This window comes from Neolamprologus brichardi, chromosome 7 (assembly GCF_056152115.1).
Source record: "Neolamprologus brichardi isolate AB-2024 chromosome 7, ASM5615211v1, whole genome shotgun sequence".
Classification (NCBI taxonomy): Eukaryota; Metazoa; Chordata; class Actinopteri; order Cichliformes; family Cichlidae; genus Neolamprologus; species Neolamprologus brichardi.
Genome location: NC_142110.1, coordinates 18,032,226 through 18,043,609, shown reverse-complemented (window position 1 = coordinate 18,043,609; position 11,384 = coordinate 18,032,226). Strand labels below are relative to the sequence as shown.

At 38.7% G+C, this 11,384-nt stretch overlaps 1 protein-coding gene across 1 annotated transcript; it reads right to left on the bottom strand.

Annotated features, from left to right (window-relative positions):
- Positions 1 to 469: 469 nt before the first annotated feature.
- On the bottom strand, positions 470 to 2,375 carry LOC102796703 (T-cell surface antigen CD2-like). The gene has a single exon (XM_006782526.2). It carries the CDS (start codon positions 2,294 to 2,296, stop codon positions 1,295 to 1,297), a length of 1,002 nt encoding a protein of 333 aa, XP_006782589.1. The 5' UTR covers positions 2,297 to 2,375; the 3' UTR covers positions 470 to 1,294.
- Positions 2,376 to 11,384: the final 9,009 nt, after the last annotated feature.

Sequence of the window (11,384 nt, the reverse complement as noted above, 5' to 3'; positions counted from 1 at the left end):
GTGCACGGTTTAAGCTGGTGACTGGATGTGGCGAGTTGCCAGCCAAGACTCAGTGTTTCTTGGGGAAATGGAGAAAAAAGGGGCATTGTTCTAGGAGCAGATACCAGCTTTACGAGCAAATTCAGCTGGACTGAAATTTTTTTGCCATGTATAGAAAGCAGGAGTGGAGCGGGACCTGACAAAAGATGACATTGGTTTGTAAGTTTTAGGCAGTGACGCACAGGGGGATTCCATTATGTGGCTGTCACACAGCATTAGGCGAGACAGCAAACACTTTCATGTGTGGATTACCATTTACCCGTTGGAGATAATAGATATTTGCCTTAGCTAATCCATTTCTCTATTGATTTTTTTCTCCCTTTAATAACTTCTTGCAAGCAAGCAAATTTTAATAAGTGCAAGAATGCTGACATGTAAGAAGCTGGGACAAAGGGCTGTGTTTGACACAGATATGCTGTTTAGTGTAGTTTTCCATGCAAAGATCATTTTAACAGCTTTATTTATTTCAAACAACATATACAACACATTGTGATTACATGTAACAGAAAATCCATCTGCTTTCATGTAAGAGTATTGTGTAAGTGGGGTATCCTCTTTATTTTTTTAAACGATTTCAGAAGTAGGTCAAATGGTGACTGGTCATCTCTTTGACAGAAGAGGTCATTCCTCTTGTTGAAAGCCTAATAATAATAAATCTCATGCCACAGCTTATAATATTCATGAAAAAAAAAGAAAAGCCTGGCAACATTCTCCTCATTTCAAAGATAAAACCAGTGGATGAATTTATGCTAGTAGTTACTGTCTATGTATCCTAATGCTGATATAAACCACTTTTGTCCTAGATCTATTAATAGAACAGTTGCTATTCCTGCGTTGCTAAAGAAAAATACATACATAAATACTGTGTAAGTCCCAACAGTTTACTTCTGTTTGATAAATCTAAAAAAAAATATTCTAAAATGATTTAGTAAGCTTGAGTACCTTTTCGTGGGAGTGCCTAACAGCAGGAGAATTACAGAATATTACAAGCATTATGCATCATTTCTATGATATCAATTATGACTAGTTGCTTACATCGTCAGACTGAATTACCTCTGAAATTAGATCATTCGTGATATAACAGCTAAGACTGTCAGTAATGAATGACACGTTGATTTAATCACATAACATTGAATTGAAAAGGAAATAAATATTTTGTTATTTTAAGTTTTAGCTTAAAGACTTGCAAAACCAAATAGTAAGAACGAGTGTGAGCAAAGATAATAAGGACATTTTCCACAAACTCATTGTGATGTCAGGTGTTTACTTGTTGGAGGTTCCTGGTCCTTGGTTTCGGTACAGGTGAAGGCTGTGGTCTGTCAGGAACTTCATACACATGTGGAGGGCTGTTTTCAGTCTGAACTTCAAGCTGAGGAACATTCTGGTAATATGTTCTTGGCGAAGGCTGAGGTATCAGCGGTGGAGTGACAACCTCTGTTGGGTGGTTATTCTTGTGTTCTGGACTTACAGAGTGAGTCTCCTGCTTCTGTAGAGAAAGCATCCTCAGTTCGCCTTTATCCCTGGGACCCGTTTGGCTTTTGTTGCGTCTGAGTAAACAGCACAATCCAACGATAACGAAGAGCAGAAAAAGAATCAGACCTCCTCCTCCTGCTAGCACTGCCATAACAGTTTGACGTTTGAAAGAAAGTAAAGGTGGACAAGTCGGCCAAACCTTGTCGCTACTCGCCTTGCTGATTTTGTTTGCCACATCACACGTGAAACTTCTCTCAGCTTTCAGATCGATAAAAGATATGCTCAGTGTTTGTTTTGTTTCACTTTTTAATGTCTCCTTATCAAGCGTCCATGAAAACACCAAACCCTCAGGTTTAGTAACATGGCAATTAAGATTAACAGCCATAGAGCTGAAGTCACAAGTATAACTGAGCTGAGGTTTTGATACTTTGTCCAGCACGCAGAGGCGCCTAGTCCATGTTTTAGCAGATGTACTATTGGGATGCAGTACATGTACTTGGTAAATCCCTTGACTTGAAAACAGAATTTTCTTAAGCACGAGTGATCCATTTGAAGTAATGTCCTCTGGTTTTCCGGTTGACACTTTTCCTTTCCTGTAGAAAATGGTTTTATTGTTGTGAACCCATCTCAGGATATGAGAGTTTGTCAGTCGTTCATAGGCAAACGGCAGAGTCAGACTCTGCCCAGGAGTGGCATAGAGATCACACGTATCTTCTTTTGCCATTAAAAGGTTGATGAATCCCAAAAGAATTGCAGCACCAAACATGGCTGTAAAATATGCCATGAGATCCAGAAGTTTTAGAAGTCAAGATGATTTCCAGGCCTCGCTCCAGGACCCGTTCTACCAAAATGGGAGTGATACATTCGCAACTCAGAATTTATCTGACTTTAATAACAAATTTGGGAAGTGAATCTTCAGTAGTGTGGAAACCACTTTATAAAAGTCTACTTTCAGTTCTGTAAAGCTGACTAAAAGCGCTGTCAGAGTCATGTGGTAACTGCCATTTACCCGTTTTCCTTCATGTGACATAAATACGCAGCGTGACGTGGTGGTGAAATAATTTTGGTCAAAATATCACTTAATAAACCATTACAAAAAGTAATACCTTTTAAATGTTATTTATAAAAGCCACAGGGGATTCACAGTTGGCATCACATAACTCTCTCTAACCATAGCTCTCCAATGAGGAACGGCTCCACACCAAAACCCCAAGATAAAGCAACCGAGGATCTCTCTTTAAGACAAAAATACCAAAAATGGATACAAATAAGTACCAAGTAGTAGTACCAGTAATCACAATGAAGATACCAAAAATCAATGCTCAACATGTTAAACTTATCATCTGTGCTTATTTGAAAGCTTTTTTTAATTTGTAGATGCAGAAACGTCACCATACTGAGAGATTAGAAGACATTCAAAGAGCAACACCATCATAATAAATGACTTGATCTGTGCTCTGTAAAAAGAACACATCCAGCAATAGTATAATATTTCAAAAATGTAATATGCATGCTATATTAGATTACTGAAAAGAACATGAAAAATCACCAGTAAGATATTTCCCTGCTGGCCTTTGCTTTATATATTCTGGTTATTGGTTTTTGCCTGTCGAAGAATACAAATGACTTTTATTTGTGGAGTCTAAATTGGTTTAGTCATGGCCGCCTTTTCTTATAAAGCAAATGAGTAATGAGACCACTGCCTCATGTTAATATTTGTTACAAATGCCTTTGTTTCAGTGGCTTCAGTTAAACTGCTCAGCTTGTGTATTTTGTAATTATAAATGGTGCCCCTTGAAACTATAAATCTTTTCCAGAAGCTTTCCTTTGAGAGTAGACCTCTTCTGCAGAAAGTCACACAACAGTATTTTCCTTTGAACAGTAACAGTCTGACCTTATTTGCCTGATTAGTTTTAGTTCAACAAGTGTCCAGGTGGCACACAGCTTCAGCTACTTTCACGGTCTTTAGGTTTTTTAATTTGGTAGATGTGAAAACGAGCTGGCTTTTTTTTTCTTTACGCCATTAAATAAACTATTTGCCTTTGAAATGCACTTCAGTCATCACATTCGAGGGAGCGCTCTGTAAATCCTCCCCACAGCATTCCCGGTAAACACTGTTCATTGTTCATTTAACGCACAACACACCTCTGTCATTCCACAATTCGTGCCATCTATAACCCTTCAAGGTACTGCAATTACTGCCGTGGCTTATGCTGCACTGGCATGAGTTCATTTTGCACCCCACAACTATAATTTCATGCCATTAGCGGTGATTCACAATCTTTCTGTAACTCTCAGCACCTTCAAAGAAACGCTTGGCGAGAAGAACACCTGTTTCTTCTAGTTTCACCGTCATTACACTTTTTCCTACCCCGAGGGAACAGATTGATGTAAAATATTAGCTATTCAACTGAGTGTGTGCAGAGGGCTGAGTGCAATAAATTCCTAGTTACAAATGTTGTAAAGATTACACGTGCTTGTTTGTGCGATGAATTGAGAGCAGTAGGTTCACAGACAAGGGTGAAAACAGTCAAAGAAACATATGGTGTCCTTGTGTTTTATATCATAGCTGACATGAAGCAAAGAACGTGCTTATTTCAAATCCTCCACCTTTTTGATTAGTGTCTTTAATACAGTACCTGGCAACAAACACTTACGCAGAGATGTATTTAATAAAACTGTCGGCTGGAGGAGTTTCATAGCCCAGCTTTGCTGCATTGACAGGCGTGGCAACAGTTGTGTCAGTAGGATCATCAAAATCCAGTTGTTCATCCGCAAAGAAGACTATTACGAAGCAATGGTTCAGTCCTGACATTTGTATGGAATCATTCTGGAGACGATGTCTTATCCGTGTTATTGGTTTTGAACATACCACAGCAAAATTAAATAAAGCTCGACCCACGACTGTTGAAGCGTGGAAAATCTTCTCGTCCAGTGTTATCTCCTGGAAGAGGCAATAATTGGTTTTAACTTTGTGTTTTTGTGTTTTTTCTTTGCTGTCCCTATGCCTTGTGACTAATGTTTGCTTTGCTACTGCAGTTTACAGTTGTGCTGTATATGTCTGTACCCCCAACCCCCCCCCCCCCCCCCCCAACCCCGTTTTGAATCAATAAAATGTTGATCACAAAAAAAATCCAGTTGTCAAAATGTTACAGCTGAGACTTCTTGTGTTTCTGACCATAAAGGTTTTTTAGGCTTTCCCATACAGAAACTATAATTCCTTTTTCTTCCCTTTCCCAGAAGGTAAGCCCCACTGCAAGGGTGACTTCAGGATTTTCTTTTAAAACAGGATGTTTTAAAATGGGGCTTACCTTCTGGGAAAGGGAAGAAAAAGGAATTATAGTTTCTGCATCCTGCATCCTGCTCAGCAATAAATACCAAATCAACTGAGAACTGGCTGAAACGTCACCAAATTAATTTGATTCTATCTTATGTGTGTCTCTATAAACATGCATTAAAAGATGAGGTTGCTCTGTAACATTTGCTCTGAAGCACAGCATTCAACCCAGAGGTAATGGTGCTAACAAAACTTTAAGAACATTTTTTTAAAAGAAATGAACAATGAACATATCCTTTCCTTGTTTAAAGTAAAGGAGTCACCAAACCTTAGTGAAGTATTTGAGAGGGAGGAGATTTAGTGGTATATTAGAACTGTATCTTATTGTAATATTAGTATTATGTATACACTTGTGTTTTTAGGCTTTGAAATTTGTTAATCATTTAAGAAGATGGATGGATGGATGGATGGATGGATTCAAAGAGGAGGACAGCAATTGCTTTTCTAAGAAAAGGTCATCAGGACCCCCACACAAGCTGTCCCTTTCCAGTGTCTGGGGTGGAAATTTAAGTTTTTTAGGGGGAATTTGCCTGCCCCTACTACACTGGTCATATGGTCCATATCATTATGAACACTCCCAAACACACTCAAAGCTGAATGTCAGCACCTTGACCACATAGCATGTGTTTCATTTCTATTTCAGTGTGCTGGAGTAGAGCCAAACAATGAAAAACATATTAGTTCTTATACTTAGACACTGCTCTGTGTAATGATAAATCCTGGACATATTATTTGAAATGTTTAACGGCACCACTCAGTGAAGTGAAAGCTAAATCAAACTTTGCCTGCATCCTGTTACATTGCAAATGATTTTCCATGTCACAGTCTAATAATCTAGGTTACACTGGGCCACAACTGTGATCATTTCCATCTGTTTCAAAGGCAAAAAAAAAAAAATTACTTCCTGATTTCTTTTCACTTCTGCCCCTCTCTTCGTTGTGTTTCATGTGCTTGTGTCATCTGCAGAAGTATTTCTTCATAGTATAAAGAAAAGAAGACAAAGTAGTATTTGATGACGTAGTGACATAATGTGGCAAGTCAAAAAAAGATTTTGCAAGTGCAGTATTAGTGGTTATACTTAAAAGGTTTTGTTATTCTATAAATTATTCAAGGGAAATATTATTGGGGCCCTAAAATACCCACTTATTAATCATGATTATCCTTGGCATTTTTATTTAGTTGGATTATGCGGACTGTAATCACAGCCAGGGACAAAATGTTCTCCTCCAGTCTCTGTGATTTTATGCAAATGGTGTCCAGTGTTCCTGATGTCAAGTCAGAACCCAAACGTTTTATCATCTTTTGACATGCCCTCCTAATTGCACATTAACACAGTAAGAGCTGAATAGACCAGGCATGGGTTAATTGGCCTCAGTTTCTGGTCCCTCAAGCTCTGGGGCAGGGAGCCCGTCTGCCAAGATGATGTTTAATTCAGGGGTCCAGATGGAGGTGTAACAGCCTGGCTGTGAGATCTTTGACTCACACTTTATCCAGACATGGCTGTGGCCGTGGACGGCCTCTGGGGATGGCCCCTCCTGCTCGTCAAAGTCAATGTAGTCCCAGGGACAGTGATATCACTCTGAGCCAAGTGTTGGTGCTTTGAACTGGATAATACCAGATCATTGAAAAATAAATTAATTTATTAAGAGATTTGAGCATAAAATGAAACTTAATGAATAAAAATTTGTAGCATAACCTCGTGGATATTAATTGTTAGTGTTGACATTTGGAAGAACTCAGAACCAAGGAGTGCAAAAGAGAAGTCATACATTCAGTTTTACATAACTAATCCACCAACAACAGTTCTGTGTCAGTTGTAAGATCAAAAAAAATTAAAAAAACAATGTCTATTGGTTTGCATAAATCAATGCATTCTCATATACTTAGATCAATTAAAAATATATAGAAATGGGCGCCGGTTTGTGGTCTGCCATGTATGTGCTTAGAGTACGTCATGTAGCGAGGCAATTGCAAAGACACGTTTTAATTTGCATCTGAACCGTCAGAGTCAAGAAGTCATGAAGGCCTATGTTTTATTATCTGATTATATTTTATCATCCCTCTTTTACCAAAGAAGTGAAAATCCAAAGGAAGGAGACAACGTGATTGGCATCACAATAAAATGTAATTCTCCACCTCACCTCAAGCCTCATCTCTTGGACTGAAGGCAGGGCTCTAATACGAAAAAATGTGCATATACATGCTTATTTATTTCTGATAATGTCGTAATTACTAACTTCTCAACAGATTAGCCATGTGACCCTCCCGTCTTCAGAAAATGAGCTGAAAATTGAAAGCTAGCGAAACAACAACAACAGGTGGTTATAAGCTATTATTACCTTAATACCTTTATTTGTACAGAACTTCTCAAAACACAGGGTTAAAGAGCATTTCATAGTTTGAGAACTCAGTTGACTGCAATCCGCAGTCTACTGAATTCTAGCGGTGAGATTTTACGCACTATAACTTTAAGTAAGACAATAAACTGTTAAAAACAGTGCCTTGAGTGAGAGTGAAATTGCAAACTATATTGCAGTGTAACTGTTAAGAAGTTCCTTTCTCAGTGTTCTGATTCACAACTTCAGCTCTTTCTGAATATTCATCTCAGTTAATCCTTATTTGACTGTGTGCTGGATTAATTAGAGAATAGGCTTTAAAATTTGTTACTCAAAGCTCACAGGTGACGTGTGACCTGCATTTCCATAATATAAGCGTATTAGTGAACTTAGTGAACACAGTAACCAGTGCCAAAAGAGTGTAGCCTACAGCATGTGCAAGCAAAAATCATATCAGCCCCTTTAATGACATAATGCCGTGTAATCATTTGCAGAGCTCTATCCTTGTGACCTTGTAATTTTGTTTGGACTATATTAGAAGGATGGCATTACAAAAATGTGTTCCTTCTCCTCTTCTCTGATACGCTTGACTTCAGGCACAGACTTTGGGAAACAAATTAGCTTAAAATCTTTATGTTTTGAAGGATCTTATGTGTACAAATATGAACTTTTGCTTCTGGCAGACTCTGAAGAGGGATCCAAGCTTGCTCTGTTGTGCATGCCTCAAGCACTGTCAGCTAAATCCAACAGGAAATTGTGCAATTGAAAGTGTTTACCTCCACTTTTATGCAACGTCTGCAGATTGCAAAGCCCGGAGAGTCCTTCTTAGTACACTTTCTTGTCACATTGCTGTCAAATTCTGCACCCATAAAATTAGACTTAAAAAATCGTTTTAAATATCTCTGGTTTACAGGTCCTAGTGTTTTAAAGGGGGAAGACATCTTTAGACATTTAGATCATGTTCTTATGATTTTACAGGTCATTCGTTGCCAGTTAAAATCACACTCGCTACTTCTCCAAAATGGTTGTCGTGACAAAAGCCAGAACTCTTTTTTTTGACAGGGTTCAAGAGATCGCAGTTTATATTTCCTCTTGCAGCACATGAGGCGGTAACTTGTCTGATTTTGGTGGTGCTAGTAGTGCGGTGAGAGGACAGGTGGGGTAAAACGGGGAGATGGTAGAGTAAGAGGGTTTCGGGTGGGGGACTTATGCACTTCAAACAATATATAGGCTGGTGCTTATCATTGTCGACTGCAGTAGTGCCGCCCCTAAGGAGGAACCTGCTTATATCATCTTTGTTTTGCTTGGGCCCAGCTGTTTTTGCTCATGGGGGTGACCAGCTATCTGCTAATGCTGGGGATCTTTGATGTGCAGAGGGAGGCTCTGTATACAGGGAAAGCACTCTGGCACCATTCACCCCAAAACCTACCTCCCATCAGCCTGCTGGAGTTCAAGTTTAAACAAATTAGAAGGGCTGTTTTTGTTCCCCTTTTCACTTTATGACTGCAGGGCATCTGTTCTCTGTTGTCCTCCCCTGCAATCCAGTGAAAACTGAGGAGGACACTTAAGTGAGATGCTTTGTTGTTGACCATGTGCTGCAGACATATGCAACTCTCTGTTGCATGAATGTTGCAGTGTATGACTTAGAAAAAGAAAGGCTATATTTCCTAGAAGTACCAAATCTGTCCCTTAACAATTCTTTCTTTTTAGTTCTTTATTTGTTTTAATCCAAACAGGATTTTAGGTCCAGGAAAGCCACCTAAAAAATCATTTTAAAACAAAGTTTGTTGGACAGCTGGGAAGAATGAACCAACACTTGTTTTCTGAGATTTCGCCACAGATTATGTCATTTGTACTTGCCTGAAGGTTATCCTGTCCACACTTTGCTTTTGTGACTAATGAAACACTTAATCCTCTGCAGATGAAGAATTTACTTGATCTAGGAGCTTTCTTTGTTGTTTTCTGTATGCTAACATGCTGCCAATTCCGAAAGCAATAACAAAGACCAGTGTGCTACATGGTGATTTTGACTTTTGATCCTTTCATCCCTTTTTTTCTGTGAGTGTGTGTGTTCTGGCCTTTGTCTGCCTATTGAAACACAGTGTATCATTTCAAGCCCCTTGTTTTCCATTTAAAGTTCTATTGTTTTTTTTCCTGCTTTTACTTGCAATATAAGATTTTTATGGGTTTTTTTTAAAGCACAGTAGTTAAAATCTTTAAATTCAATAATTATCTACAAGCTGATTAAATCTGTCAAGCTGTGAATCTTGACAAAGAGCAGAACTCTCAGTGGTGCGGGTTAAGGCTTGGGGTCAGTGTTAAAACCTGTGATTAATTGCTTGTTTGCCTGCTTAAGTGATTCTGTCGAACAAGTGAAAATAGCGTGCAAAACTGGTCGACATAGATGCAGACCTGGACTGTAAATCGCTGCACACCATGAGGTGAGAAAGCTGGTTGAGTGAAACAGAAGTTCTTGCTGTTTTTTAAAACAGAAAGGTAAAAAAAACAACCTTGTTTTGTTTTTCTTCAAATGATCAAGTATGTATACGTTCCCTTTAGTTTTTCATAAGGCTAGCTGGTCAGTCAATTCAAAATCATCTGCTGTTTCATTCATGAAAAACTAGCGTACAGAGTCACACCTGGTAGCTCGCTTTCAAATGCCTGTACTCAATAATTAGTAGCGGAGTTTATAAAGAGGGCAGTTATGTGGCATCTGTTCTTTGGAGCTGAGGGGAAATGCTGGCATCCTTTCTTAAAGTAGATTTGGAGTCTTAAGTTAATAACAGTTTTGATGCAAATGCCTGTATTTTGAATGGTGCTTTGTTGGGATTACTCAGAGCCGAGTACACTGCTGAAAATAGCAGCCAAGACCTGAACCCTACATCAGGCTGATGGCAGTGTATAAAACAATATTACAGCTTTCTTAATGTGCTGTAATTAAAATGATCAAAGCATCAGCTAGCTTGAAAAAAGCCACAGGTTTTAGCCTGTGTACCTGGTAGGAGGGTATGAGATAAACTAAGCTAAGGACAAATATTACATTGTCTCAGACAGATATCAGAACAATCAGAGTGGAATATTAGAACATGGAGGTATTTCAGTGCTGCACATCTGGCAGTTTTGCTGGTTACATCTGTATTTCAGGCCATCAATCAGTCTTCATTTCTTCCACTCTTTCCACCTGGCTTGGATTAGTTCACATGAAGACAGGATGCCATATTCTGCAGTCCTCTTTGAATAGCTCAAAAACTTTTGATGTGGCTTCAAATGTGAGAAAAGATCAAGAGATCAAAAACCAACTTGGATCCGAGAGATAACGCTGTCGGTCATGTCTGTCATTAAATCAATAAAAAGGCTATGTTCTTGCTTTAGTGATAAGATTGCAGGGGTTTCGGTGAGTGAGGGTAGACAGTTTGGCTTAAGTGACGCTTGAGTGTGGTCCCAACTGATCAAATCCACAAACAGTTATTTAGGTACAAGAAATTCCTTAGAAAAGTGGATAAGCCAAAAGGAAGACAGTAATTCTGAAAGTCACTGTTCTCTTCTAAGATCTTTGAAGTGTTTGGCCAACATCAGCTCATGTCTTCATTGACAGGATCACAGTCATAGGGTCTTTCAGCAGTAGACTGCATGTGATTCAGCATTTTCATATCTTCTCAATTGCCAGCCCCAATTATTATGAATTTCCCATGTTTATGATTTAATATAAAGGAGTCTGGAAGAAACAACTTAAATTGCTTTTTCTACTTATTCAATTATTTCAGTTATTGTCAAAGCATTCCCAGAAACTGGAATTAGACACATTTTCTTTTCACATGAATTTATACAAAAATGTGCATGAACTCCATTTGTGTGTGTGTGTGTGTGTGTGTGTGTGTGTGTGTGTGTGTGTGTGTGTGTGTGTGTGTGTGTGTGTGTGTGTGTGTGTGTGTGTGTGTGTGTGTGTAAATACTCTTAAAAGCTAATCTACCTTTAAATAATTCTTTTCCATTAAGTCTTTATCATCCAATCAAAAAAGAGAAAAGATTTCAAGACTTCCTGTCAAGTACGGCTTATCTTTGCAGTCCAGAGATTCATTTGACGCTGAGCTTAACTTCAAATGATTTTTGAGAAGGATATGGTGACCAAGAAGAAGAGGTCAGCCTTTTTCTTTTTGCCATGACACTTTCATGTAGGTCAAATAGATTATAAGCAGCCCG

What these genes read in the sequence shown, in the direction of transcription:
- LOC102796703 (XM_006782526.2), bottom strand. Translation starts at nt 2,296, where the DNA reads ATGGCATATTTTACAGCCATGTTTGGTGCTGCAATTCTTTTGGGATTC.